This window comes from Raphanus sativus, chromosome 9 (genome assembly GCF_000801105.2).
Source record: "Raphanus sativus cultivar WK10039 chromosome 9, ASM80110v3, whole genome shotgun sequence".
Classification (NCBI taxonomy): domain Eukaryota; kingdom Viridiplantae; phylum Streptophyta; class Magnoliopsida; order Brassicales; family Brassicaceae; genus Raphanus; species Raphanus sativus.
The window spans coordinates 27,365,022-27,392,618 of NC_079519.1; the positions used below are offsets into that span (position 1 = coordinate 27,365,022).

Sequence of the window (27,597 nt, forward strand, 5' to 3'; positions counted from 1 at the left end):
CAGCTTGTTTTTGCTCAAACTATATGAATTATTTATAATTTAAAAAGAAGCACTGGAATTTTTAACTTAGTAATGTTTTAATTTTATTTGTAGCTCATATTCTCTTCTTAATGGACGAGTCTTTCACATTAGTCTTTGGCTACTCGAAACTCTTTTCAGTAATAAATCCAACCGTCCAAAGAGTATTTAATCCTACTAGACAATGTTGTGTATCTTTGAAAGCCATATCAATTTTGGCGAATCTATACTATTATTTGCGAAGTAAAATTTTGGATTCGAGCTCTCACGTTAAAAGTTAGAGTGGTTAATATCGTTTATATCCTTAATGAATAAAATATATAAATTAACTCCAAAATAAAAACGAATTTAAATGATTAATAATAATAATAATAATAATAATAGTAATAATAATAATAATAATAAGAATTATCTGAAACCTAATATATATTTTAAAAAATAAAATATGATATACACACATATATATTGTGTTGTTATCTGAAATTATTTTTTAATAATAAATTTAAAACTAAAATAAACAGAAAACACATAACTAAAGATTAATCAAAAAATTATATAAATTAACTCCAAAATAAAAATGAATTTAAATGATTAATAATAATAATAATAATAATAATAATAGTAATAATAATAATAATAATAATAAGAATTATCTGAAACCTAATATATATTTTAAAAAATAAAATATGATATATACACATATATATTGTGTTGTTATCTGAAATTATTTTTTAATAATAAATTTAAAATTAAAATAAACAGAAAACACATAACTAAAGATTAATCAAAAAAATTTATCAATTTTATATAATTGAAAAGAGAACATTTAGTTTATAATACTATATTCAAAGCAATTTTCTTTCTCTCATGTTAAAAGTTATAGCGTTTAAAATCTTCATTATCCTTAATACATAATTAGATTAGATTTGTTAATATAGAATTACTCACAAATTTTAAATGAATTTCATTAATTTGATTTCAAATATATATTAATCTGAAACCTAATATATATTTTAAAAATAAAATATGATATATACACATATATATTGTGTTGTTATCTGAAATTATTTTTTAATAATAAATTTAAAACTAAAATAAACAGAAAATACATAACTAAAGATTAATCAAAAAAATTATATAAATTAACTCCAAATTAAAAACGAATTTAAATGATTAATAATAATAATAATAATAGTAATAATAATAATAATAATAATAATAATAATAATAAGAAGAATTATCTGAAACCTAATATATATTTTAAAAAATAAAATATGATATATACACATATATATTGTGTTGTTATCTGAAATTATTTTTTAATAATAAATTTAAAACTAAAATAAACAGAAAACACATAACTAAAGATTAATCAAAAAATTTATCAAATTTATATAATTGAAAAGAGAACATTTAGTTTATAATACTATATTCAAAGCAATTTTCATTCTCTCACGTTAAAAGTTATAGCGTTTAAAATCTTCATTATCCTTAATACATAATTAGATTAGATTTGTTAATATAGAATTACTCACAAATTTTAAATGAATTTCATTAATTTGATTTCAAATATATATTAATCTGAAACCTAATATATATTTTAAAAATAAAATATGATATATACACATATATATTGTGTTGTTATCTGAAATTATTTTTTAATAATAAATTTAAAACTAAAATAAACAGAAAACACATAACTAGAGATTAATCAAAAAAATTATATAAATTAACTCCAAAATAAAAACGAATTTAAATGATTAATAATAATAATAATAATAATAGTAATAATAATAATAATAATAATAATAAGAATTATCTGAAACCTAATATATATTTAAAAAAATAAAATATGATATATACACATATATATTGTGTTGTTATCTGAAATTATTTTTTAATAATAAATTTAAAACTAAAATAAACAGAAAACACATAACTAAAGGTTAATCAAATTTTTTTATCAATTTTATATAATTGAAAAGAGAACATTTAGTTTATACTACTATATTCAAAGCAATTTTCTTTTTCTCACGTTAAAAGTTATAGCGTTTAAAATCTTCATTATCCTTAATACATAATTAGATTAGATTTGTTAATATAGAATTACTCACAAAATTTAAATGAATTTCATTAATTTGATTTTCATCATTATCTACAAAATTATATATATGTCTAATATGTATATATATATATATATATAAATGTTACACAAAATATATATAATATTATACACATATATATATACCATATATTATTAATTGAAATTTGACAAATCAATTTCCGCCCTTTAGGGCGGGTCCTAATCTAGTAGATAAATTAAACTCAAATACTAATATTTAGATATAAATTAAATAATACTCCTTCCATTTCGATTTAATTGTCGTTTTAGGAAAAAAAATTCGTTTCAAAATAAGTGTTGTTTTAAAATTTCTCTATTTTAATTTTTCGGTTGGTAGGTGTATAGGTAATTGTGTTTTTATTTTGAAAATATTCAAAATCATATGTTTTTTTAATCTGTGTATATAGACCTAGAACAAATAAAATGAAACGGATAGAGTATTTGATTGAGTACACTTTACATTAACATGTATTTTCTCATTTCATTCTCAATTACAGTTCTGATTTGATTCTAGTTAGTGTATTGAGAAAATAAGAAACTTGGTTCAGTTCCTAATCAAAATAGCAGTTCAACTCAATCCAAATTGAACCGGTTTGGTATAGATGATTAACATTCTTAGATTAAAAATAAAAGAGCATGTAGTTTAATTTTTTAACATATAAACAGCATGCAGTTTGAATATTTCCAAATCACGACGTATCACGATAAGTCACATGTTCTCAATCAAATGACAAAATGGGGGAACACAAAATAGAGGTAACTGCGCACGAAGAACGGGTCTCAAGCTTTCCGACAAGACATGCACACCACAAATTTTATTTTATTTTTTTATTTAACCTTTGGACCACAAATTTCTTTAACTATCCGTATATAAATCGACAATTTCCAAAACCTTCCCAAGCTTCTTATTGACTCAATAATCATGAGACCTGCGCAAGACAACCAAGGATCCTTCCTCGGCCGGATTAGTATCCGTCGCAACCAATTCACCGACGTCAACACCGAACAAGAGCAAGAAGATCTCGAGCTTTTCCAAAAACACATCGCCGATCGTTTCACCGAGCTTCTCTCTCCTCCTCCACCACCACAACAACCACCGTCCGATGAGACGAACACGGTTGCTCCCGTACCCGCGACGGAGCAGATTATGTCCGTCACCTGGCTTCGTAAGCTCATGGATGTTTTCCTCTGCTGCGAAGCCGAGTTCAAAGCGATTCTCTTAATGGGCCGTGACCCGACCCAGATATCTAAACCGCCTTTCGACCGGTTAGTCCCCGAAATGTTAGACCGGTCCATTAAAGCGCTCGACATCTGTACCGCCGTCGTTAACGGAATCGACTCCGTTAGACATTACCAGCGCCTAGCCGAGATCGCCGTGGCGGCACTGGAGCAGCGTCCGTTAGGAGACGGTAACGTGAGGCGGGCGAAACGGGCCCTCTCGAACCTACTCATCGCGCTGAGCATCGAGGACAAAGAGAACGTAAGCGGCGGAGGAGGCCGTAGCGGCGGATCGTCCGCGGCGAGCAAAGGAGGAGCGACGATCGGTCAGCTCAAATCGTCGTCGTGGGCCGTCGGGAGAAACTGGTCGGCGGCGAAGCAGATCCACGCGATGACGGCGAACCTCGCGCCGCCGCGCGGCAACGAAGCGGCGGGGTTGCCACTGCCGATGTTTATAATGAGCACCGTGACGGTGTTCGTGATGTGGGTTCTGACGGCGGCGGTTCCGTGTCAGGAGAGAGCTGGACTGGCGAATCATCTGCCGGTGCCGAAGCATTTGAACTGGGCTCAGAGTTTGGTCGGGATACACGAGAAGATCGGAGACGAGTGGAAGAAGAAGGAGAAGAAAGGATCCGCGGGGCTGATGGAGGAGATGACGAGGATGGAGAAGCTTGGTCACTCGCTGGTTGAGTTCGCCGACGGGTTTCATTATCCGGCGGAGAAAGAGGCCGCTGAATCTGCGGCGGCTCAGGTGGCGGAGATGGCGGAGATATGCCGGAGAATGGAGGAGGAGCTTGTGCCGTTGCAGCAACAGATCAGAGAGGTTTTCCATAGGATCGTGAGGAGTCGTGCGGAGATTCTGGAGGTGTTGGAGCAGGCCGGGAAACTTTCAGCGCCAGTTGTATAAAAGATTTTAAAATGTCGGGGTGACATTTGAGAATTTTGTAATTCGTTGGGGTTAATAAGATAAGATATTTATTTTCTTAGTTCTGTGTTATCGTTTTTTTCTTCTGTCCTTGTTTGGGTTTCAGAACTCTTCTGGAACGGCCCATACCAGTATGGCAGTATGTCTACAATTGTGCTTCTTGTATTTTCATATAAAGGATTTTGCTTTGGTGACAAAAAAAAAGGATTTTGCTTAATCTTTTGTTAAATGGTTTAATGCATACTAATATACCAAACCAATTGGATATGTAAACCAGTTCGATTTATGAACATGTAAATTGAAGAAGAGAAAAATATATGGAAATTGTTATCTTTTATAAAAAAAAATTTAAAACCTTATCTTCTTTTATAATATTGAGAGAATGTTGTTGAAGCTTCTAAGCTTTACACGTCCAAATGCAAAGCTCTGATATATTGTAGTTTATCTAAATTGTTTCAGTGAAAATGGTTAAAAAAATCTGATAGATTGACAAGTTTTTGTTTTAAAGACTATTTTTTCTACTCTTTTCAAGTTTTGATAAGTATTTTACCATTATCTTTATTTTCGGATATATGTACGATTTTTTTGAAAATAAGCTCTAAAATAATTTAGTTTTTAATTCTATATAAAGTATGCAATTGTACTTCATTTTCATCCTTTGTTTTATTCTAAAGAAAAGTTTGCTTCAGTAATATTATATTTCTTATTTAATTCAAATTTGAATTAATAACTAGTATTACTTCAAATTTGAAAATATGGTTTATTTTCATTTAAAGACAAACCTTGTAAAATTATAAATTGACTTTTAAATTTAGTTTTTTCTTAAATAAATTATATATGTTAATGTTATCTAATTAATTTAATTTTTATTATTCGTTTCATCTAATTAGATTTTGATAGCAAAAACATGAAATATCTATTTTCAATATCTTTTTATTGTTTTAGAAGATTCTAAGATATTGAAGCTCATTTCAGACTTATGAAAGTTAATCATTGCAGAAAATGTATATTTATTAATTTATACAATCTAATGTTATTTTTATCTATTTATGCAATATATAATAATTGTGTTATATGATAATGTTTTCTTTAATATTAAATAGTAATTTAAAAAAAAATAGTTCGATAAAATTAGTAAATTTAAAAAATTAAAAGATGTCATTGATACTTAATGATAAATCTGACAATAAATATATTTGAAATATTTTTTTACAGACAAAAATGAAGCAATTAACTAGAGAAATGGTGTTTTCATTTTTTTTTTTTTAAAATAACAAGTTTGAAGTTGACAAAAAAACAAGTTTGAAGATAAAAATGCAACCAACAATTATGTCATGGGCTGTTTTTTAAAATAACGGTTTTATCAGTCAAAAATGTGTGTAATTAAAAATAAACATAGTGTACTTATTTCTCCAAAAAAATAGTGTACTGATATGCACTAGGCTTTTGCTTTAGCAGATTCTAGGATATTGAAGCTTATTTCAAACTTAAAAAACACATTCGTTAATCATTTGCAGAAAATGGATATTTTTTATTTAATACAATCTAATGTTATTTGTTTATCTATTTATGTTATATGTAATAATTTTATTACATGATAATGTGTAATTTATGTTAAATAGTATTTTTTGGATTTTGTTAAAATAAATAGTTAGATAAAATTATTAAAAAATAAAAATGTCAATGATAATTAACCATAAATCTGAAAATGAATATATTTGAAATATTCTTTGTGCAGACAAAAAAGAAACAAGTCACTATATAAATGTTTTTTCCATTTTTTCTTTATAAAATAATAAGTTTGAAGATAAAATGCAACCAACAACTAGAACGCTATGTCAAAGGCTGTTCTTCAGAATAACGGTTTTATCAGTCAAAAATTGTGTGTTTAATTGGTATATAGTGATGAAATGTGATGTTGATGATGGCTAGCTCATACTAGAGAAAGAAGAAGAGTCTGTAACATTTCACTTTTAAAGGTTATCATAAGATTGGCTTTAACGATATCATAATACCCATTGTTTATGATATACTTCCAAAACCAAAAAGGTTAAAAGATCATCATCATCATCTAAATATCTAATAAATATTTTCTTCCTTGACTACAGTAGTACTAGTGAACATCAGCCTGTTGATAGACTAGAAGAACCAGGAACAGATGTAGATTATGGTGTAGGTACTGAGCAGATGATAAATAATCATTATAGAGTGGAAGACCCCACTGAAGAATCTATGAGATTTTTTGACATGTTAGATGCAGGAAAACAATTTTTATACAAAAGTTGTAGAGAGGGTCATTCACCCTTATCAACAGGTTATAATTTAACTGAAGAATGCGTGGATGCGATTGCTGATGAAATAAATTATATCTTCAGCCACAATGAATTAACATGTTTTAATTTATAGGTGAATGAAAGTTATATCTTCAGCCACAATGAATTAACATGTTTTAAATTATACCTTTAAGCCTTTAGTAAGCTTAAAGGTTATCATAAGATTAGCTTTAACGGTATCATAATACCCATTGTTTATGATATACTTCCAAAACCAAAAGGTTAAAAGATCATCATCATCATCTAAATATCTAATAAATATTTTCTTCCTTGACTACAGTAGTACTAGTGAACATCAGCATGTTGATAGACTAGAAGAACCAGGAACAGATGTAGATTATGGTGTAGGTACTGAGCAGATGGTAAATAATCATTATAGAGTGGAAGACCCCACTGAAGAATCTATGAGATTTTTTGACATATTAGATGCAGGAAAACAACTTTTATACAAAAGTTGTAGAGAGGGTCATTCACCCTTATCAGCAGGTTATAATTTGGCTGAAGAATGCGTGGATGCGATTGCTAATGATATGCACTAGGCTTTTGCTTTAGTAGATTCTAGGATATTGAAGCTTATTTCAAATTTAAAAAAAACACATTCGTTAATCATTTGCAGAAAATGGATATTTTTTATTTAATACAATCTAATGTTATTTGTTTATCTATTTATGTTATATGTAATAATTTTATTACATGATAATGTGTAATTTATGTTAAATAGTATTTTTTGGATTTTGTTAAAATAAATAGTTAGATAAAATTATTAAAAAATAAAAATGTCAATGATAATTAACCATAAATCTGAAAATGAATATATTTGAAATATTCTTTGTGCAGACAAAAAAGAAACAAGTCAATATATAAATGTTTTTTCCATTTTTTCTTTATAAAATAATAAGTTTGAAGATAAAATGCAACCAACAACTAGAACGCTATGTCAAAGGCTGTTCTTCAGAATAATGGTTTTATCAGTCAAAAATTGTGAGTAGTTTTTTTTCGAGCAACTTAAATATATTAAAATCAAATGGCCTCAGGCCCAAGCAGAGTCAAAAATTTGGTGTAGTTAAAAACAAAATACAGTGTACTGATATGCACTAGGCTTAGATAATTAGATCATTATAATATTGATCAAACCAAAATTGTGTATTGCTGATAGAAGAATCCTAGAATACGGTATAACTTAGTTAAGAATATACCAATATATCTCTTTATCAACAAAAAAAAGAAAAAAAAAGTCATAAAAGGACAAATGAATAAAAAAGCAAAAAGACAAGTCAGCTCCATCATTTCAATAATCCTCTCCGTCTTTGATCAATCGCAATATCGAAGAACTCATTTAGCCTCTCCCTTAATGCCCTTTAGCTTTGTCCTAGAGCCAATACTACAGAGAGACTCACACACACACTCGCTTCAATAATTTAATTATTTCATTCTTATAAAATGTCTCCAGGTCCCCTCTCTCACTCACTCATACCCTAGATCGAATCTCTCTCTATTGAAATCCCTCTGTTGTTGTTGCAGTTCGAAGACTCATGGCGTTAGCATCCACCACGTTGCCAGCGAAGAGCGGATTGTCTCTTTGGTGTCCGACTTCTCCGTCGTCCCTCGCTCGCCGTCTCCCCACTCGTTTTTCTCCTCCGATCGGTTCGAGAATCGCCTCCAGAGGCATCGTCACTGCTTCCTTCGCTAACGAGAATCGCGAGTGAGTTCGTAATTCCGAAATTTTTGGATATTATAATATACGGAATTAGTGAATGCGGGAGGAAGGATTGAGTATAACTAACTTTTGGTTTGCTTGGTTCGGTTAGGTTTGTGATAATAGGGGGAGGTAATGCGGCGGGTTATGCAGCAAGGACCTTTGTTGAAAATGGAATGGCCGATGGTCGCCTTTGCATTGTCACCAAAGAGGTGTTTTCTTCGTCAGTAATCACTATCGTATCGTATCGTATCGCTCTTTGTTTGATTGTTTGTGATTGTTGTCATATTGTTTTTTTAGGCGTACGCACCTTATGAGAGACCTGCCTTGACAAAAGCTTACTTGTTCCCTCCCGAGAAGAAGCCTGCTCGTCTTCCAGTAAGCTTAGCCTCCTCCCCCCAGTTATATCATTATTAGTGTTCTGCGCCTAATATGAATGAATAATGTGCAGGGCTTTCACACTTGTGTTGGAGGTGGTGGAGAGAGGCAAACACCTGATTGGTACAAGGAGAAAGGCATTGAGGTTTTTCTTCTGATACAAATAGTTTTGCTTGTTTTCCATAATCTGTTAAAAGGAAGAGTTTTTAGTTTGTTCCGGAATCTACGTGGGTCGATCTCTTGATTCATTTAATTTTTTAACAGATGATATATGAAGATCCAGTGACTGGAGCTGATTTTGAAAAGCAAACCCTCACAACAAACACTGGGAAGCAGTTAAAATATGGATCCCTTATTATCGCTACTGGCTGTACTGCCTCTAGGTGCGTGAAATGCTGCATTCTTTTTTCCAATTAAAAAAAAACACCAGGGCTTCTCGATCTTGTCCATTTGAATATACGGTTTCTATTTCTATTGCAGGTTCCCAGATAAAATTGGTGGGAACTTGCCTGGGGTTCACTATATTCGGGAGGTTGCAGATGCTGATTCACTTATTTCATCTCTGGTTAGCTGAATGCAATCTTACTACTCTATATGAAATGTTTCACAATGCGTCATCAGCAAACTCTAAACTCCCTTGGCACCAAATAACCTTTCAATATATGATTCAGGGAAAGTCAAAGAAAGTTGTCATTGTTGGTGGTGGCTACATCGGCATGGAGGTTGCTGCTGCTGCTGTTGCGTGGAACCTAGATACAACCGTTAGTATTCCCTTAGACTCTAAATCTCTAAATTGTGTTGCTGATCAAGTATACTTTTTAGTAGCCTAAAACAAAATATCTGGAGACTTTAGATAATAGTTGAATGCAGTTGCATTTTTCGCATGCATGTTCTAACTTAATCTGCCTTTGAGCTTTTCCCCTGTGCAACAATAGATTGTCTTCCCAGAAGATCAGCTTCTGCAAAGATTGTTCACTCCATCACTTGCTCAGAGATATGAAGAACTCTACCGTCAAAATGGTGTTAAGTTCGTCAAGGTAAGCACGATCAGTGCCTTGGACTGAAAGCATTTGTTTTCCTGTAAACCTAATAATTTTAGCAACACAGTGAGTGAACTTCCTTCCTCTTTTCCGTTGGACAGGGCGCTTCGATAAATAACTTAGAAGCTGGTTCGGATGGGCGTGTAACAGCTGTTAAGCTTGCTGACGGGTCTACAATTGAGGCAGACACGGTAATAGTTACTTTTTTTCTTTTTAATATGATGCAACTTCAACAACTCTTTCAAATGGAATTTGTGACTGGTGAATAAAATCTTGGCTCGTCCTTACTTCACAGGTTGTGATCGGAATTGGAGCTAAGCCTGCTATTGGCCCCTTTGAAACTTTGGCCATGAACAAATCTATTGGAGGTATTCAGGTATTGTTATCGCAAAACATTCTAATCAATCATCTCCACCATTATCAGTTTTTCGAAGTTATAATTACATTAGTATTTTCTACAATCTAAAGGCTGATAAAAGCTCATCTTCAAACCACAGGTTGATGGCTTGTTCAGGACAAGTACCCCTGGTATTTTTGCTATTGGAGATGTCGCAGCCTTCCCATTGAAGGTACTTTGCTGCTGCTCGACACAACATGTTAAGCGACCAAGCCTGTTTTGTGTAAACTCATCATGTTATATTGTCTGATGGACAGATATATGATCGGATGACCCGAGTTGAACATGTTGATCACGCCCGCCGTTCTGCACAACACTGCGTGAAATCTCTGCTCACTGCACACACTGACACGTAAGCTTCTTGCACCCTGGCATGAATCTGTACACTTCTGTGTATCTCTCATTCTTAACCTAAATAGTTCTTGTCTGGCACAAATCGTTGCAGATACGATTATCTCCCGTATTTCTACTCAAGAGTATTCGAGTATGAAGGCAGCTCAAGAAAAGTTTGGTGGCAGTTTTTTGGGGATAATGGTAAATATTGTTAGAACCTAAACATTACACAATCATCCTATTACTCAATCAATATTTCCACAGTATCTAATCTAAAACCACACTGATTCATATTGGCCAGTGGGAGAAGCAGTTGAAGTAGGCAACTTCGATCCCAAGATCGCTACCTTCTGGATTGATTCTGGTAAATCATACCCTTCAACTTTTTCTTACCTCAACTATTTGACCATTGCACTAGCTTAGCGATTTAACTAACTTCGATGAGTAATTATTTGGTAAAACAGGCAGGTTGAAAGGTGTTCTTGTAGAAAGTGGTTCGCCAGAGGTAAGAGACACTCCCTCATTTCAATCGAGCATATGAATCTGAACCATTGCAATTACATATGGGTTTATTAATTGAATATAAAAGCTATATTGGGGCTTAATAATGCCTTGCGTTGTTGTGTATATTATCTTCACACAGGAGTTTCAGCTTCTACCAAAGCTAGCAAGAAGTCAACCTATTGTCGATAAGGCTAAACTCGCCAGCGCATCTTCAGTGGAGGAAGCCCTCGAGATTGCTCAAGCCGCTCTACAGAGTTAAGAGAGTAGGTGATGGGTTTTATAGCTTTCGGATTCAGAGAAAGCAAGCAAGACACATCTTTATTCTCTCGGTGAAAGTACTCATCTTTTTTTATTCAAAAAAAGAAAGTACTCATCTTTCCATTGAAAATGGTTTTTATAGAGAGCACTCTAGTCAATAATCTGCATGAATAAGCTATATCTCCTCTTTTTTATTTTGCTCATAACAGAGCTTGTTCCACATAAATTCGCATGATGGTCGATTGAGATTTTAAGCTTTTTTTTTTTACTGGAAAACGGTTTGTTATGCAAAGTAATCCATTATGACAGTAAATTTGTAGAAAACAACACATCAACTATTTATATATAAAATAAGCCGCCCGGAATAAAAACATTAGGATTGCAAAATGCATACAAACTTGATTGCAAAAAATAAAATAAAAAACAAAAAAAAAGAACATGGGATACTTGTAGTTTTCTCATACTTGTATGCGGGCACTAAAAGCTGATGAAGCTATACTAACAGAGCTTTGCAATAATGTCTTTGACCAAATAAAAAAGGTAGGAAGAGGTGTGATACTGAAAATAGAAAGGATTAACATAATCGACCGTAGTCACACATCATTTTGCCACTACAAGAATAGAAATTGCCACAGAAGAACACAGACACACACAAAAGTAAAGGTGGAAAAAATGCCCACACGCTAATTCTCGCGAGTATCTCCACTTTCTTGTTTTCTTTTGAGAAGAAAACCATTTCATTTGGTTAACTATCAGTGACAAGGCGCGTGCGAAATCTCATAGTTGCAAACTTGCAATTTTGGTCTCGTTCTGTTATCTTCTTCTAAAGCCACTTTTCATGTGGCGGTTTGTTGTTTGGTATATAAAAAAAGATCATCGACCTTGTTGACATTCTAAGAATAAAGCTTCTTTTTTTTTTGGGTTTTCTCTCATATTCTCTCCTCTGTTCTACAAAGAAAATGAAGGTATTTTCTACTATTTACAATGTATTAATAGTTCAGTCTTTTGATTTATATGGGCTTAGAGTATTTTAATTACTGGTGTTTTTTTCTCTCATATTTTCTACAGAAAATGGTTGTTATGATGGGTGTTCATGACGAGAGATCAAAAAGGAGAATCATTGCCGCAGTTGCTAACTTCCATGGTAATCCACATCAATCATCAAACAGTTTTCTTTGTATCTTGTCCTTGTTCTTGAGTTTTTCTTTTGAAAAGACAACCTTTTTTTTCTTGTTCACGGGTTTTTTTTTTACTGAAAAGCAAGCTTTTTTTTTTTGGTAAAAAGCAAAAGCTTTTTATTACATACATTCTATGGTTTTGGGGTTCTTTACGGGTTACGAATTGAAACCCATGAGACATGACTCTTGTCCTTTCTTTATCTTGTTCATGAGTTTTCATTGAGAAACCAAAGTTCTTGATAACACACATTCAGTCTGTTTTCGGGATTCTTTATGGTTTATGAATTCAAAAAAAAAAAGAACTTTTAGTTTTGTCTTGTTCATGACAGTCTTTCTAAAAGGAAGAACATAAAATAAAACTGGTAGTTACATATTGACTCTGTTCTTGGGATTCTTTGTGGGTTATGAATTGAAGCTCCAAATGTTTGAAATTTAATTGTATTTTGCCATGCATATTAATTGGAAACAAAGCTTTTAACTACATATACACATACTCTATCTCTGTTTTTGGGATGCAATATAGGTTATGACTGAAACCTTCCCAAAAGAAAAAAAATGATATATGTCTTGTTAATGAGTTTTTAAATCAAAACAGAGCTTTTGATTGTCATGCAAAACTCTATTGTTGCCCACTGTCTTGCTCATTAGTTTTTTTTCTTTCTTTTTTGCAAAATGTTTCCTGTTGCTTTTAGGGGTTACATCGATTGCCATGGACTCAAAAGATGGCAAACTGACGGTGATAGGAGATTTTGACAGCAGTAAGCTCCTCACCAAACTCGAAAAGGGATGGACCAATGCTGAAATGGCCACATTTGGACCTTACGATCCCAAAAAAGAGGCCGAAACTGCTGCCGCTGCTGCCGAGAAGAAGAGGATGGAAGAACGGGAACGTGAGAGGTTGGAGGTTTCCCGTGCAAACCACAGTTTCAATGGTCCTACTCCTACGCATCATCAGATCTGTTTATGCAACCATGACCCGTACAATGGCTGCATAATCTCCTAAGAGTTTCAAGTGAATAAAAGAGGCATATGGTAACTTTTAATATTCGTTGGAAGTGGACTTCAAACTAGTGTTTCCTCTGACGAGTAATGATGTTTTAGATTCCATCATGGATGTTTTTATTTCACTAGTATTAGTTTAGTTCTGTACATATAAAAAGACTTTGCATTATAAACCAAAAAAGCAATTGTCTATTTCAATTTTGGATTCGATTTCTATATTTTATATATAATAAAATCAACAAAAAGAAAATCATAGCTTTCTTGTGATGAAATGTCTGAAGAATGAAAAAGACAGACGCATACGTCACAAGAAGCTCCAGTCGCAATTTCCAAATTTATTCAAATCTGACCAAGAACACAGATTTAAATTTCCATTTTAATATATCATCATCATCATCATCATCATCATCATCATCACATGATTCGATTTTCATTGTAGCTAAGAGGGGATAAATAAGGGCTCTAAAGGGTGATTACACCATGTGTAAAATTTACATTTAACAAAATATTTTTATAATGAGATCGATACATTAAGGAATATGATTAAATCTGAATCACTTCTTCATGAGGAGAATAACAGTGTGAGCTGCAATGCTTCTGTTTTCTCCAAGGCTATCAACTTTCTCATGTGTTTTGGCCTTCAAGTTCACCACAGAAGGATCTGCACCAAGAAGCTTGGAGAGATTGGATCGGATCGTCTCTTTGTGTGGACTTATCTTGGGTCTCTGTAGAATCAAAGTGGCGTCTAGGTTTCCTATCTCGTACCCTGCCTCGTCCATGAGTCTCACCTGAAACACAAAGGACAAACACACAACCTCCGTTTCAAGATACATTTTTTTTTTCTGTTATAAATATGTCAACTCGACAACTCCCTAGGAAGTGACGATGAGCTAATTACAAGTGATCATCATTTAAAAGTTTTAAAGCTTCCATACAATCAATAACATTCACAGCCAATCATAACTAACTAACTAACAGCTTGCAAAGGGAAGGGTAGTAGGAAAGCTTACGGCTTCTTTGATGAAGACAGAGGAGGCAGCTCCTTTCCATTTAGGATCAGAGTCAGGGAAGATCTGACCGATATCAGGAAGCCCTAAAGCTCCCAAGATAGCATCCACTACACAATGGAGCAACACATCCCCTGCCACACAAAACACCACATCATCAACAAAGCTCAAAGCCTCAATCTATTACAAAAAGCTCAAAACTTTTTTTTGTACCATCGGAGTGAGCTTCGCAGCCTCTATCGTGAGGGATATCAATCCCGCCTATTATCAGAGGGTACCCCGGCTCTAACCGGTGCAGATCGAACCCGTGACCCACTCGAAACGGAAGTGTTCTCGTTGATTTCTCCGGTTCGGCGGAGGAAGCAACCGAAGCCGAGACTGAAGAACGATGGGACAAAGAGAGAGACTTTAGCCTCCGTGGTGAGAACCCATGACGGTCGATCTTCGCCGGCGGGAAAAGGAATGGTCTTTTCGTAATTTGAGAGCGAAACAGAGACGAAGAAGAAGGAGATAGCTGAGTAGTACAAGTAGCCATAGCCCCCATTTTGTCCTCTGATTCCAATCAGCCACTTTTTTTTTAATAAATAAAATACTTAGTGGGCTTCTTCGTTGGGCCTATAATATAGCCCATTAAAAGACTGATTAGATCTCTACCGTCGATCACGTCGCATATCCACTAAACTTAACAATAAGCCGCGTCGTAGAGTGTAATAGCTCATCATCTCTGTCGGTTTTAGGTTTTGCTCCTCCCAGCTTGTCCTAAACTCCCTCCGCCTCCCCACTCTTCTCTTCTTTTGACCGAAACGGCGACGGACTTACCTGCAATATCTAGATCGATAGCCGGAAACAAAGAAGAGAAGATGGCGGCGCCGGAAGCTCCAGTAAAGTACGTCGGTATCCTAAAGGAATCCGCCGCTTTCCGCCTAATGAAATCGATGGTGAGTTCAGTTTTTTGCCTAAATGATCATCTAAGCTTAGTGATTTCTCACAAAGACTTCTAATTGTTTCGGAATGGTTGTTATATTTGTGTAAAGGGATGGGAAGAAGGAGAAGGACTTGGTAAAGACAAGCAAGGGATCAAAGGCTATGTCCGTGTCAAGAACAAGCAAGACACAACCGGTTTGTTCCTTTCTTATTCTTTGTCTTAATGTATTGTGTTTAATGGCCATTACACATACTCAAAGCCTGATTTTAGGAAACTTGAAATAGAGCTATGTTTGCACTTGTATATACACAAACAAGTTATTGATCTCTGATTTTTTGTTAGAATGTAGTGTGTATATAGAGCTAGATGAATAATTCATCTGTAATACGACTTAAAAATTTGAACTTTGGGAGCAGGTGTTGGTGTTGACAAGCCGAATCCATGGGCATTCGATACTACTCAGTTTGATAACATTCTCAAGAAGTTGAAAGTGGTAATGGCTTGTCTATTTTCTACTGATATCTCTTTATAAATGATTTTAATCCTTATTCTTGTGTGTTGTTTGCAGCAAGCAGCACCTATCAAGAAGGATGATGGTATATATACTTATCTTTTAACTATTTTAAAGTTCTGTCGCTTGGATTTTCTTAATGAGTTGTGTTTATGTGGCATGTAACAGCTTCGGAGAAGGAAGCTGAAAGTGACGATGAAGCTGGCAAATCTGAGCCTGTCAAGCCCAATGTTGCTAAGGTTACTCGTCCACAAGGAAGGTTGCTACATCATTTCTTATTCTTAAGTTTCTCTCTTTAGCCATTCTCGGTGGCATTGTGTTTTGAGTGTTTTGTGTCTTGTTGTTCTGTAATTAGGTATAAACGTAGAGAGAAGGGGAAGCTTGTCAATTCTTACTCTTCTAAAGATCTTGAAGGCATACTTGTAAGCTTTCTTTTCTACTATTATTTCTCTACTTGTTTGATCTCCTGATTCATGGCCATTAAGATTATTGCTAACGCCTGCATATTGTTTATTTCTGCATTTTTTTATCAGATTGGTATAACTTGGTCTATATTGTTTTTACTGTTGTGTAGGTTAAGCGAACTGAGGAGCCTTCTCCTGCGGTTTGTGACATAGCCGATGATGCTATGGAGATTGAAATCATATCTGAGGACCAACATCCTGATGTTGAAGGTGTGTGTAATTGGTCTTGAAATCTTGAATTGGTGCGACTTTCATTTCGCTGTCCTGAAAAATGTCTATTGATCTTTTGAACCGAACAGAACAGAAAATCGAAGAACCTTCTTCAGACTGGTGGGGATTTAAATCCGGGTTTGTCTCGGGCGGTCTTCTTGGAGCTAAGCCTGGCAAAAAGAAATCATCCAAGTCTAAGGAGCGAAAAATGTTTTGTGAGGACGATCAAGAGAATCTTTACAACATGGTTCAGGTATGTGTCTACCTCTTCTTCTCAAGCTATTCTTACAAAAGAGTTATCTTAACTCTCTGGAAATGATGTATGCAGGATAAAGCCACGGCTGGAAAACAAGGACTGGGTATCAAGGACCGGCCTAAGAAAATAGCTGGTGTTCGTTACCAAGGAAAGAAAACTTCTTTTGATAACAGTGATGATGATGACGATACTGATGAAGAGGAAGAGGAAGAAGAAGAGAGTGAAGAAGATGATGACAAGGACTCTGTTATAGAAAATTCTCTCCCAGCAAAAAGGAAGCGTGATGAAATCACTGAACCTAAAATCAAGTTGAAGAAACTGTGCAAGCAGATTCTTAAAAAGGTATTTTGTCAATTTTAACTTTGAAAAGTTATTATTGTCTTCCTCTGAAACACGTATTGTCTTAAAATTTTCAGGAAGCTGGTAGTGGTGGATCCATGAAGCTGAAACAGCTTAAATCTCTAATTGATGAACAAGCACCATCGCTTCTCTCGGAGTTTTCTTCAAGGAAAGATGCTATTGCTTACTTGAAACTTAAGGTAATACTAATCTTTACTCATGTTATTACTTTATGTGCTACACTGAGTTGTGGATTTAGTAAACTAAATCGTTTTTTTTCTCAATTTCTTACTGATGTTGGACGTGATCTCGTTGTTGCAGCTGGAGCGAAGTGGGAAATTTATTGTGGAGGGAAAGAAGATCAGTCTCGTATCTAAAAACAAGTGAGGACAATTATCGTTATACTACCTGCATAGGACAGTGGAGATTAGGGCAAGTTTTGTTACTGAATCACCACCATGCCATATGTATAACAAATATCTTTTCATTTTGAAATTTTGAGAGTCTGCATTAAAACTTCACCATAGTAAGTCAAAACTAATCTCTTTTATTGAAGAGCAGATATAGAACAAACTCTTGTTTATTGTGTTTCTGGAATTTTCATGCTGGAGTGTGAAGCGTTGTTATATGTATTTGCCCTGTACGATCTTGGTGGCTATATATTTCCCGAGATAGTTATAACCATGGCAATACAGTGCTTCTATCTCAGCTCTCTTACCAGTTTCGATCATCAGTGACAACTCCTCTCTGTAGTTTTCCTTCCAGAAGCAAATAAAAAAGGAGTCGGGTTTTAATTCGTAGATTCAATTACGGATACGACCTGAGTTTCATTCAATCTACCTGCAAGATTTTAGAGGACAATAAGCTTTTAGCAATCTGCGAGTCCTTTGGCTTAAGAGGAACCAAAGACTCTTGGGGTATCAGGTTGAGATCATCTCCTCGCAGCCCAATCCACTTAACATTGCAAGCTAAAGACAAACCAAAAGGCCTATCAGAACAGGAGACTTGGATGACTGTCATTATTACATCCACTTCATATTGCAGTCTTGATTTACCATATCTGTAAGCTTCAAGACCCATTCCTACGCTTCCAAACTTGAAGGTGCATAGTATAGCTAACCCAGCTGGATTCCTATGCAATGACAGACTTGTCAGTTATGAGTACTAAACTTCTATCTTTAAACAAAGAGAAGAATGTTTATTTTTAGTGCTCACCAATCTACTAGAGCAAGAATTGGGAGATGAGGAAATGTTATGCTCATCCGATGAAGGAAAAACCTAAACCATTCAACCTCCAAAAAGCTATTATTCAGCATCAATGACTACATTTCAACCATGGTTTTTGTTAAATCTGATTTTTTAAGATTTTCTTGACCTTGTGGCAATGTCCGGATACCCTTTTGCAGTAACGAACACACAAGGAATGTGATTGAACACACGATCTTCCACAAGCCGATGAAATATCGCATGCTTAAAAAAACAGATCTAGCAGTGAACTTACATGGATAATTTAATGTTGTGTCATGTCTAAAGAGTAATACCTTTTCGACAAGAATGATATAGCGAGCATCGCTTGTGATGATGGTGTTGTCTAGCAAATTCAAGTCTCCTGAGATAGGAAACCCAGAAGAACCACAGGCTGAACAGTCTACAGCTTCCTTACCTGGTTCCTGCATGTGATAAATAGGCAGAGATCAGAAATCCTAGCTAAGAAACAGAGAGAGACATGATGATTCATTAGTGTTAACTCACTTGTAGAGATAACCTTCCAGCAACAAGGCCTCTGGTAGAAGCCATAATCCCAAGACTGAATCTACTGCAACGTAAAAGTGCCACCACATCTGCACAAAACAAAACAAAAAAAAACATTTTTAAAAATAGAACCATGACACGTGGCGGCACTAGAAATCAGACCTTGGACGCTTCGGTTGACTTCAAGCTGAGAAGAAAAGTAGTCAGGCGAATCACAAAGCAGTTTATAGAAGAGCTCTCTTTGAGTGACTCGCTTTCCTTGAAGCAGAATCTGAAAGCACATCTCCATAACTTTCCACACTAAGAAATTCAAAAACCATGAGATCTGTGATTTTCAAATCAAAAAGAAGATTCAACAATGGTATAGATACCGCGCACAAAAGCTTTGGCAGTTTTAGCATTGGTCAAGGAGCTCTTGGTAAAGGAAGTAGAGAGGAATATGTACGAAACGTCTGTGAGTATGCCTTTGTTTACGCAGCTATTGCTTCTCTTCCTATTGATCTGTTAAAAACCAGACTCAAGAGCATTTCAATTCGGGAATCGATAAGATCTCCGCGATTAATGAGATTTAGTTACCAGAGAGAGATCGGAGATGGCTGGATCTGTAGAATTCAACACTCTGAGGAGATTGAGAACAGACACTTCGATTCTAGCACGAGCCTGTTTACACAACAATCTTCAATTTCAAAATCGGAACCACGGCACTAATCGCGAATTTTGAGAATCGGCAGGGGAGAAACTTACTTCGTGAGGAGGAAGGATATCAGCGTAGGAGGTGTTTTGATCCGAGAAGAACTTCATCGATGCTTCTTCCTCCATTTCCAGATCTTTTTTTTTTCTTTCTCTGATTTGAATTTTTTGGAGGAGGAAGAGAGGCGCGCGATGTTTTTAGCTTTGACGAATGTACGTAATCTCGAAAACTGTTTATAGACTGTATGGCGTTTCATGCATAAGAAACCGGCATGCAGTTCATTAACCTTTCGACAGAACCCCATACAGTAATGATTATAATTATATTAATCCACAGTTTTTTTTCCTCTTGCATTTTGATCAATCTGAAATTTTATAAACAAAGCTTTGGCTACATCCGTGGAGAAATTTAATAAGTAAGCTATATGATAAAATTGAAGTACCTTTTTCAAAATAACACATATTTATTATTAATTAATTAATTATGAATAATTTATTTTGTTAGATTTTTTTCTAACCAAACTTATGGTTATTCTCTGACTAGAATATTTTCTATCACTAAAGACTAAACAGATTTATTTTAAATGTGACATACAAACTTTCAGTATTATTTATTCTTTTATATTATTATTTCATTTCACATACAAAATATAAACTATAAATATTTTTTATTAAAACATATAAAGTTGTTTTTCAAATAAATGTTAAATAAATTTATAACTAATATTATTTAATATATAGATAATAATACAATAACTAAATTTTAATTTAATATTTTTCCAAATTACACGTAGAAGAAAATGGCTTATTAAAAAACTTAGAGACATATCTATCTATTTTATTCAAACAAAAGCAAGTTTTTTTTACATAATTTTTTTTGGAAAGATAGACTTATTAATATATATCAACATACTAATTGGTGTTTTAATTTATAAATAAATACATCAAAATATTTATATGATTAAAATTACTAATTGACAAATATGTTATGTAACATGTCATTTTGATTGGTTTAACATATAATTACAATATGATCAACTAACAAAGTACATTCGATTAAAAGCCATCTATCTATCGTAAAAGTAATATACTACAAACCAAAAAACGAACATCCATATGAATTCTATGTTTGTTAAAATAAATACATGACCGAATACACAGATTTAGTTATTGTATTATTCCAAATATTAATTTAATATTTTTTCCAAATTACATGTAGAAGAAAATGGCTTATTAAAAAACTTAGAGACATATCTATCTATTTTATTCAAACAAAAGCAAGTTTTTTTATATAATTCTTTTTTGGAAAGATAGACTTATTAATATATATCAACATACTAATTGGTGTTTTAATTTATAAATAAATACATCAAAATATTTATATGATTAAAATTACTAATTGACAAATATGTTATGTAACATGTCATTTTGATTGGTTTAACATATAATTACAATATGATCAACTAACAAAGTACATTCGATTAAAAGCCATCTATCTATCGTAAAAGTAATATATTACAAACCAAAAAAACGAACATCCATATGAATTCTTATGTTTGTTAAAATAAATACATGAGCGAATACACAGATTTAGTAATTGTATTATTCCAAATTTTAATTTAATATTTTTCCAAATTACACGTAGAAGAAAATGGCTTATTAAAAAACTTAGAGACATATCTATCTATTTTATTCAAACAAAAGCAAGTTTTTTTACATAATATTTTTTTTGGAAATATAGACTTATTAATATATATCAACATACTAATTGGTGTTTTAATTTATAAATAAATACATCAAAATATTTATATGATTAAAATTACTAATTGACAAATATGTTATGTAACATGTCATTTTGATTGGTTTAACATATAATTACAATATGATCAACTAACAAAGTACATTCGATTAAAAGCCATCTATCTATCGTAAAAGTAATATACTACAAACCAAAAAATGAACATCCATATGAATTCTTATGTTTGTTAAAATAAATACATGAGCGAATACACAGATTTAGTTAAATAAATAATCTAAAATTGTATACGTTGATTAGCTTGATTTGATTATACCAAATGATATTTACATCTATGTATCTCGTCTCAGGACAAGGTTGGTATAGTACTTTGGAAAGATTTGATAGCCTAATGGGAGCAAGGAATGTAAGATCGAGTCTTTCTCCCTTGCATTCAGAGGTGGAAGCATTGATATAAGCAATGGAATGTATGAAAAATTTACGTCAGTTCAGGGTTACGTTTGCAACGGATTGTTTCCAATTGGTATAGATGGTTTCGGAACCACATGAATGGTCAGCTTTTGCAAGTTATCTGGAGGATATAAAGACTCTTAAAGACGTTCTTGTCAACTCAGAGATTGTTCATGTACCACGAACATAGAATATGCAGGCGAACAGACTAGCACGAAGTGTCAGGATGCAACCGTCTTTTGTCGTTCACATGGACTCCGATTTACCGGCTTGGTTTTCCGAGTTAAGATAAAAGTTTTTGTTTCTGCTGATGATAAAAAAGAAAAAAAGATATTTACATCTATGTAGCAATACAGAAAAAAGAAGATTCAACCAAACAAATAACTTTTTAAAAAGGTGGCAAAAGAGAAATAGATCCAGAGAAAAGCTTCAGTTGGAATCATATAGTTTGTATTCGAAAGAACACATTTCAAATTTAAAACCAACGTTGAAATACTAAATCAAAAGAGAATGGGAGTGGTTAATACATTTAAGTTGGATTTTCCGGTTAAATTTACTATCCCAGCCGAACAGAACTCAAAAACTATATGAACCGGACCTACACCGAAAATAAAACACTTAAGTCTCATATCCAAACTACCAGTATCCAAAATATCCGAACTAAAATGATATCCAAAATGCTTAGGGCTAATTACAAACATGAAATGGAGATCCACATTTTAGGGGTATAAAAATTTGTTTTAAAGCCCAATATAAGAGAGAATTTAGTGGGAGATGAATTAAGATAAAGTTGATTGATTTTAAGAATCAAGAGAATTAAGAAGTCTATGAAACTATTATACTATAATGATTTTGAGAATCTTGAATGTATATGTAATATTTTGAAATTCTTGTTTTATGTGTTAAAATATTAAGAATCCAAATTCCAATAACATTAGATTTTGATAGAATTAAAAATCTTTAAAATCTAATTTTTTTGAATAACAATAGATTATATATGTCATTAAAAGATCATAAAACCAATAACACTTGATTTTATAAGAATGTCAGAATCTATTATCCAATAACTATAAACTTTTAAAATTCTAACAATCATTATAAGTAGCTTCCACTAACATCCTCTAAAACAAATAAAATTTTGAAAACAGACATAAACGGAATCGAACACCTAATGCTGGGTTGTCATTAGCAGTGTATCCAAACCAGAAGTGTTGCAGAATCTTGACGTACATATAATGAAAACACTTTTTTGAACAATTTGTTTTTCCAACAAAAAAGTTTGAACTATTTTTTTAATTTATGTGTATTTTTTTTAATTTATGTGTATCATCCTTGTGCATGGACCACGTAATTTTTTTTATAATCTTTCTTCCACATAGGGACCATATAATAAAACACTAGAATATAAATTAAACATGTGTTAAAAAGAAAAAAAGTCGAGAGCAAAGGGAAAAAAAAAAAGACGTCGTCTATCCATCTTTTCCGGCCGGCGGCTAGCCGCTGTTACCGTGGGAAGATGGATTCTTTTTATTGCTTGTTTTAGTCTCTTTTTTTGCCTAGATGGATTCAAATCTGGTCCTAGGTTTCAGTTTGTCGGATTGAAGCCGGAAGTTTCAGATCGGACACCATAGAACCGGATCTCATCAGATCTGTGATATATGGTGGTTGATTTATAGTGACCGGCTGTGTTGAGTTCGATTGTGTTAGGTGCTGTTTTGTTTGTTTGCTATGGTGAAGAAGCGTCTAGAAGAGCATGGGGAGTCCGTTCAGAGTCTAATGGCAAGTCTCAGTTAGATCTGGAAGGAGTCGACGGAGTGCAAGCGTTTAGAAGGTGCAAGTTGAGCCTTTTACAGAATCCGGTGGCGAGTTAAAGCTGGATCTAAAGAAGGAAGTGGATGATTGGCGCGTAGAAGACGCGTGGTGGTCCCTGTCAAAGATCAATGGCAAGTTGGTTTGATTTTGAAGGGCGTCAATAAAGCATAAGCACGTAGAAAGCTTAACACAGCAACGGTTAATTGTAAGTTGACGGGCTGATCTTGGTTTTTTTGACTAGTTTTGATTTTCATTTAAGGTAGTTAAGGCTTTTGTATAAGATCTTTTGGCTCTGGGATTAGAGTATCTGCTAATCGCCGGCTTGTTTATTTCACTTTCTGGATTTTAGCTTGTGTGTTTAAGGTTTGTAATCTCAGTTATGTTTGAATAATAAAACATCAGATGACAAAAAAAAAAAATTGAACATGTGTCATGCATGTGACCTTCATTTTACAACGTCGATCGGCCTCTTGCGAATATGATCATGCAAATTTTATCCTATTATAAGATTTTCAAGTCATCATATTTTTAAATTGAATGCCCTCTTTTAAGAAAAAAAAAGATATATGTATATGTTTACGTGTGAGCAGGAGTTTGCATTGGTTTAAAACTATGCTAATTTTTATTTGGATTAATTCGACCGGTCAAACGAGATTCTTAACAACTACAACCACAAGAATTTAAGTTCGTTTAACCGTATTTAATGCCCAACACTTTAAGCGACTTCATCTCAAAAACTATATTTTGATTATCATCATATTTAATTATGTGCGGTTTTGATGAGCGAAATTTAAGAATTTTTTTTTTTTTTGAAAAACGAAATTTAAGAATTGCAAAATGAATTTATGTGAATTTATGTATATGCTGTCCAATAGATATGTCAAGTTTCTTATGCACTCATGACTCGGTGGAACCTACCAAAACGATCTTATACAATAATTAACCACACATATTTATGAAACAGTACTGCCATTTTACCTGTTACATGTAAATTGATAAGCTATTTAAGCTAATACCAAGCATTCCCTTGGTCATGGGAAAACATCATCTTGAAAGTAGAAATTAACTTTAACCACTAATATGATAGATGTATTTGATTGCCATATATGAGACATGGGGCATGTGGGTATATATAGTCTTTCACATAAGGTTACAACTTTAAGTTATCATTACACTTTACACATAAAACATCAGTATTAATTAATATCTTATAAGTATTATGGTCAAAATATGAAAAAATCGATATAGTATATAACATATACCGGTATCTTTCAAATTTATCAGCTGTTCTTTTTTTTTTCTTAATACATATATAACCTTCTTAGGCTCCAAATAAATAAGTTTGGCGTAGTAAATACATTTTAAGTAGGGTGATATACGAATCTAGATAAAAATATTGATCAAAAACATTCTTAAGGAGAAGAAAATATATATAGCTAGGAAAATTAAGGAGGAAATTCTAAAGCAGTTGAACAGAAGTTAGGTGAATATAGTTGGCCTTAATGTTATATACCCTTTTACTCATTCTTTTTCTTTCTTCCCTACGAATATCTTTATAACCTTTCGCGTCTTCTCTTCTCCTTCTTCTTTATATCCCCAAATATATACATAAACATACCTTCATATAGTGTGTGAGAAAGAGATCTAGATAGACAAAGCTTCATACAATGGAAGGGGTCGACGACACAAACCCGACGTTAACACTAGAAGAAGGCGAAAACAACCCTTTTTCTTCCTTTGACGATAAAACATTAATGATGATGGATCCTTCCTTGATGTTTTCCAGCGATATGGGGCCATCTTCATCTTGTTCTCCGGCCAGTTTTTATATGTCTGCTCAGCCAGAGAATTTTCAACATGCTGAAGGAGGAGGAGACGCGGAGGAGATTGGAGGATTAAGTGATCATAATAAGAATAGTAAAGGGAAAGGGAAGAGATCATCGGCGATGCAGAGGATTGCGTTTCATACGAGGAGTGATGATGATGTTCTTGATGATGGTTATAAGTGGCGAAAATATGGTCAGAAATCTGTCAAAAACAATGCTCATCCCAGGTTCTTCTTTTACTTAATTACATCTAATACATTAGTTATGTCGTTTAAACATTATATTTGATATCCTTAAAGACACACACTCTTGGTCACGTGTAACCCTTGGTTGGAAACATTAGTTTAACAACCTATAACGATCAAATCAAATTGTGTTAGTCCCGTTGCTTTAGGTTATATTACTCGTGTCTTTGAAACTAGGGTGTTTATTTCGGATTGGTTTATCCAAACCGGTTCTTATATTAAATTATCCAAAATAAAATTGGTACATATAGATAACCAAAACATCTTTTCAAGTAAATATGTCATATCCCATATTAGGATCATTATGTCATATTCTTAACATAAACAAAATATATAATAGATTCATATTGGTCTGTTTGTTTCGTTGTTGTGTTAACAACATTTATTTTGGTTTGTATTTTAGTCTGACACATAATCTATCTTATTAAAACAGAAACATTCTGTTGGACCTAACATTTATTTTGTAAGTTTTTAAATTAAATACACCTTTATATTTTATAGTTAAACATACATTAAATCACTTTATGTTCCTTTCTTTATATTACTATCCATGTTTCCAAACAATATACTTATTTCTTTATACTACTATCAATGTTTCCAAACAATATATTTATTTTTCTTTATACTACTATCAATGTTTCCAAACAATATATTTTTATACTACTATCAATGTTTCCAAATAATACAATAATTAATCTTAGTTATTTTATATCTATCATTTTCTCTTTAAAATTTTGTAGAAACGTCATAATTTTAAAGTTCACTATCATAAATTGCAAAATAGTGAACTTTAAAATTTCGATTATAAGATTACAAATTATGAAGCTATTACAATTTAAATCCAATTAGATTACATATCGGTCATCCATCAGTTCAATCGGTTAGTCTCGGATTTTAGTGATTTTTTAATATGAATATTTTAAAAACATAAATTGAATTGTCAGATCTCCGGATTAACCGGTATAATCACAATCGGGTTGAATTTAAAAATACTGATTTAAATGCAAAAATATTTTAAATACACACTCTTTAAAATTTACCAAAATATTTGTTAAATTATTAGTGAAATTTTTCATCGTAAAATATTCCGCGCTTCAAAAGCGCGGGTCAAAATCTAGTTACATGTTATAACTTATCAAACATTTTTAGTCAAAAAAAAAGTTATCAAACATATTTTGGCGACATATCATTTATCCAAATAGTTAAACGTTAATTTGTTTTAATTGAAAAATCAAAAATGTCAAATGTGTCGATGAATCCGTGATAATGGAACAAACATGATTTGGTTATTGCTATTCGTCTGTAGTTTAGATAATTGTTATGCATATCGAAAGTAACCCAAATTTTAACTTAGGAATCAATTTTTAAAATTAAAAATGGATGTACTTAATCTACTTTTTTAGACACTTAATCAATACCCAAAATCACTGGTTTCTGAAATTATCGCGAATAAAACCTCGTGATCCATATGAATTTTGTTCTTTAAGATTTGACAGAGATTCACTAAACTAGCCCAATAGCTTCACTAAGACAGTATCATATATGGATTGATTCATTATTCATTTGTTTTGGCAACAACAAAAATACAGCAGGAGCTATTATAGATGCACATACCATACATGCAATGTGAAGAAACAAGTGCAGAGATTGGCAAAAGATCCAAAAGTCGTCGTAACAACCTACGAAGGTGTTCATAATCATCCTTGTGAGAAGCTCATGGAGACTCTCAGTCCTCTCCTTAGGCAACTTCAATTCCTCACCAGAGTTTCTGATTTGTGATTAAATGTTAATTAGTCGTGTAATTAAAGCATGTTAATCTTGGTTTAATCATTCCATTGACCTCAGTCTCCCAAGGGATAAATGTATAAAACAAATTTGAGATTATAAAATTTTCATGTTCGTTAAGGTGATGTTCCTGAAAAACCTATAAAAAATCCCATTTTCCTTTAATA

The 27,597-nt window shown here is 33.0% G+C and overlaps 7 protein-coding genes across 9 annotated transcripts; 5 read left to right on the plus strand and 2 right to left on the minus strand.

Annotated features, from left to right (window-relative positions):
- The first annotated feature begins 2,877 nt into the window (after nt 1-2,877).
- LOC108825475 (protein ROH1) lies at nt 2,878-4,500 on the plus strand. The gene has a single exon (XM_018598773.2). It carries the CDS (start codon nt 3,063-3,065, stop codon nt 4,263-4,265), a length of 1,203 nt encoding a protein of 400 aa, XP_018454275.1. The 5' UTR covers nt 2,878-3,062; the 3' UTR covers nt 4,266-4,500.
- A 3,410-nt stretch (nt 4,501-7,910) lies between these two features.
- On the plus strand, nt 7,911-11,480 carry LOC108825474 (monodehydroascorbate reductase, chloroplastic/mitochondrial). The gene is made up of 17 exons (XM_018598772.2): nt 7,911-8,066; nt 8,138-8,318; nt 8,425-8,524; nt 8,613-8,690; nt 8,764-8,835; nt 8,955-9,073; nt 9,171-9,255; nt 9,362-9,451; nt 9,626-9,727; nt 9,832-9,921; nt 10,026-10,106; nt 10,228-10,299; nt 10,385-10,479; nt 10,573-10,661; nt 10,762-10,824; nt 10,925-10,965; nt 11,104-11,480. Exons 1-17 carry the CDS (start codon nt 8,057-8,059, stop codon nt 11,221-11,223), a joined length of 1,488 nt encoding a protein of 495 aa, XP_018454274.1. The 5' UTR covers nt 7,911-8,056; the 3' UTR covers nt 11,224-11,480.
- A 125-nt stretch (nt 11,481-11,605) lies between these two features.
- On the plus strand, nt 11,606-13,574 carry LOC108825485 (heavy metal-associated isoprenylated plant protein 15). The gene is made up of 3 exons (XM_018598782.2): nt 11,606-12,187; nt 12,291-12,366; nt 13,093-13,574. The coding sequence occupies exons 1-3, from the start codon at nt 12,182-12,184 to the stop codon at nt 13,401-13,403; spliced, it is 393 nt and encodes a 130-aa protein (XP_018454284.1). The 5' UTR covers nt 11,606-12,181; the 3' UTR covers nt 13,404-13,574.
- A 282-nt stretch (nt 13,575-13,856) lies between these two features.
- On the minus strand, nt 13,857-14,972 carry LOC108825483 (2-C-methyl-D-erythritol 2,4-cyclodiphosphate synthase, chloroplastic). Its single transcript, XM_018598780.2, has 3 exons — nt 14,623-14,972; nt 14,413-14,543; nt 13,857-14,190 (listed from the first exon to the last, which is right to left on the minus strand). The coding sequence occupies exons 1-3, from the start codon at nt 14,951-14,953 to the stop codon at nt 13,957-13,959; spliced, it is 696 nt and encodes a 231-aa protein (XP_018454282.1). The 5' UTR covers nt 14,954-14,972; the 3' UTR covers nt 13,857-13,956.
- A 174-nt stretch (nt 14,973-15,146) lies between these two features.
- Nucleotides 15,147-17,746, plus strand: LOC108825476 (G-patch domain-containing protein 1). The gene is made up of 11 exons (XM_018598774.2): nt 15,147-15,347; nt 15,444-15,528; nt 15,751-15,827; nt 15,903-15,930; nt 16,014-16,104; nt 16,201-16,267; nt 16,420-16,519; nt 16,609-16,772; nt 16,848-17,117; nt 17,192-17,314; nt 17,436-17,746. Exons 1-11 carry the CDS (start codon nt 15,270-15,272, stop codon nt 17,499-17,501), a joined length of 1,149 nt encoding a protein of 382 aa, XP_018454276.1. The 5' UTR covers nt 15,147-15,269; the 3' UTR covers nt 17,502-17,746.
- On the minus strand, nt 17,738-19,770 carry LOC108825477 (meiotic recombination protein SPO11-2). 2 transcript variants are annotated; one of them, XM_018598775.2, is made up of 11 exons: nt 19,611-19,770; nt 19,443-19,526; nt 19,238-19,367; nt 19,029-19,166; nt 18,867-18,955; nt 18,656-18,784; nt 18,490-18,584; nt 18,330-18,392; nt 18,170-18,246; nt 17,955-18,082; nt 17,738-17,872 (listed from the first exon to the last, which is right to left on the minus strand). In XM_018598775.2, the coding sequence occupies exons 1-11, from the start codon at nt 19,683-19,685 to the stop codon at nt 17,738-17,740; spliced, it is 1,143 nt and encodes a 380-aa protein (XP_018454277.1). In that variant the 5' UTR covers nt 19,686-19,770. The 2 variants fall into 2 exon arrangements, with proteins under 2 accessions (XP_018454277.1, XP_056850259.1); XM_056994279.1 differs by having other exon boundaries at nt 17,955-18,246.
- A 5,405-nt stretch (nt 19,771-25,175) lies between these two features.
- Nucleotides 25,176-27,550, plus strand: LOC108825484 (probable WRKY transcription factor 56). 2 transcript variants are annotated; one of them, XM_056994281.1, is made up of 2 exons: nt 25,176-25,627; nt 27,235-27,550. In XM_056994281.1, exons 1-2 carry the CDS (start codon nt 25,242-25,244, stop codon nt 27,422-27,424), a joined length of 576 nt encoding a protein of 191 aa, XP_056850261.1. In that variant the 5' UTR covers nt 25,176-25,241; the 3' UTR covers nt 27,425-27,550. The 2 variants fall into 2 exon arrangements, with proteins under 2 accessions (XP_056850261.1, XP_018454283.1); XM_018598781.2 differs by having other exon boundaries at nt 27,238-27,550.
- The last annotated feature ends 47 nt before the right edge of the window (nt 27,551-27,597 follow it).

Excerpts from the sequence above, each read along its gene's own strand:
- LOC108825485 (XM_018598782.2), top strand. Across the intron at positions 12,367-13,092 it reads CGCAGTTGCTAACTTCCATG|GGGTTACATCGATTGCCATG; the intron begins GTAATCCACATC and ends TGTTGCTTTTAG.
- LOC108825474 (XM_018598772.2), top strand. Across the intron at positions 8,319-8,424 it reads TTCGCTAACGAGAATCGCGA|GTTTGTGATAATAGGGGGAG; the intron begins GTGAGTTCGTAA and ends TGGTTCGGTTAG. Across the intron at positions 9,452-9,625 it reads CGTGGAACCTAGATACAACC|ATTGTCTTCCCAGAAGATCA; the intron begins GTTAGTATTCCC and ends GTGCAACAATAG.
- LOC108825484 (XM_056994281.1), top strand. The coding sequence starts at position 25,242 with ATGGAAGGGGTCGACGACACAAACCCGACGTTAACACTAGAAGAAGGC. Across the intron at positions 25,628-27,234 it reads AAAAACAATGCTCATCCCAG|CAGGAGCTATTATAGATGCA; the intron begins GTTCTTCTTTTA and ends ACAAAAATACAG.
- LOC108825477 (XM_056994279.1), bottom strand. The coding sequence starts at position 19,685 with ATGGAGGAAGAAGCATCGATGAAGTTCTTCTCGGATCAAAACACCTCC. Across the intron at positions 19,167-19,237 it reads TGCCAAAGCTTTTGTGCGCG|TGTGGAAAGTTATGGAGATG; the intron begins GTATCTATACCA and ends TGAATTTCTTAG. Across the intron at positions 18,956-19,028 it reads AGTCAACCGAAGCGTCCAAG|ATGTGGTGGCACTTTTACGT; the intron begins GTCTGATTTCTA and ends TGTTTTGTGCAG.
- LOC108825483 (XM_018598780.2), bottom strand. The coding sequence starts at position 14,953 with ATGGGGGCTATGGCTACTTGTACTACTCAGCTATCTCCTTCTTCTTCG. Across the intron at positions 14,544-14,622 it reads CTGCGAAGCTCACTCCGATG|GGGATGTGTTGCTCCATTGT; the intron begins GTACAAAAAAAA and ends TTTGTGTGGCAG. Across the intron at positions 14,191-14,412 it reads CTGTCTTCATCAAAGAAGCC|GTGAGACTCATGGACGAGGC; the intron begins GTAAGCTTTCCT and ends TTTGTGTTTCAG.
- LOC108825475 (XM_018598773.2), top strand. The coding sequence starts at position 3,063 with ATGAGACCTGCGCAAGACAACCAAGGATCCTTCCTCGGCCGGATTAGT.
- LOC108825476 (XM_018598774.2), top strand. The coding sequence starts at position 15,270 with ATGGCGGCGCCGGAAGCTCCAGTAAAGTACGTCGGTATCCTAAAGGAA. Across the intron at positions 15,348-15,443 it reads TCCGCCTAATGAAATCGATG|GGATGGGAAGAAGGAGAAGG; the intron begins GTGAGTTCAGTT and ends ATTTGTGTAAAG. Across the intron at positions 16,773-16,847 it reads ATCTTTACAACATGGTTCAG|GATAAAGCCACGGCTGGAAA; the intron begins GTATGTGTCTAC and ends TGATGTATGCAG.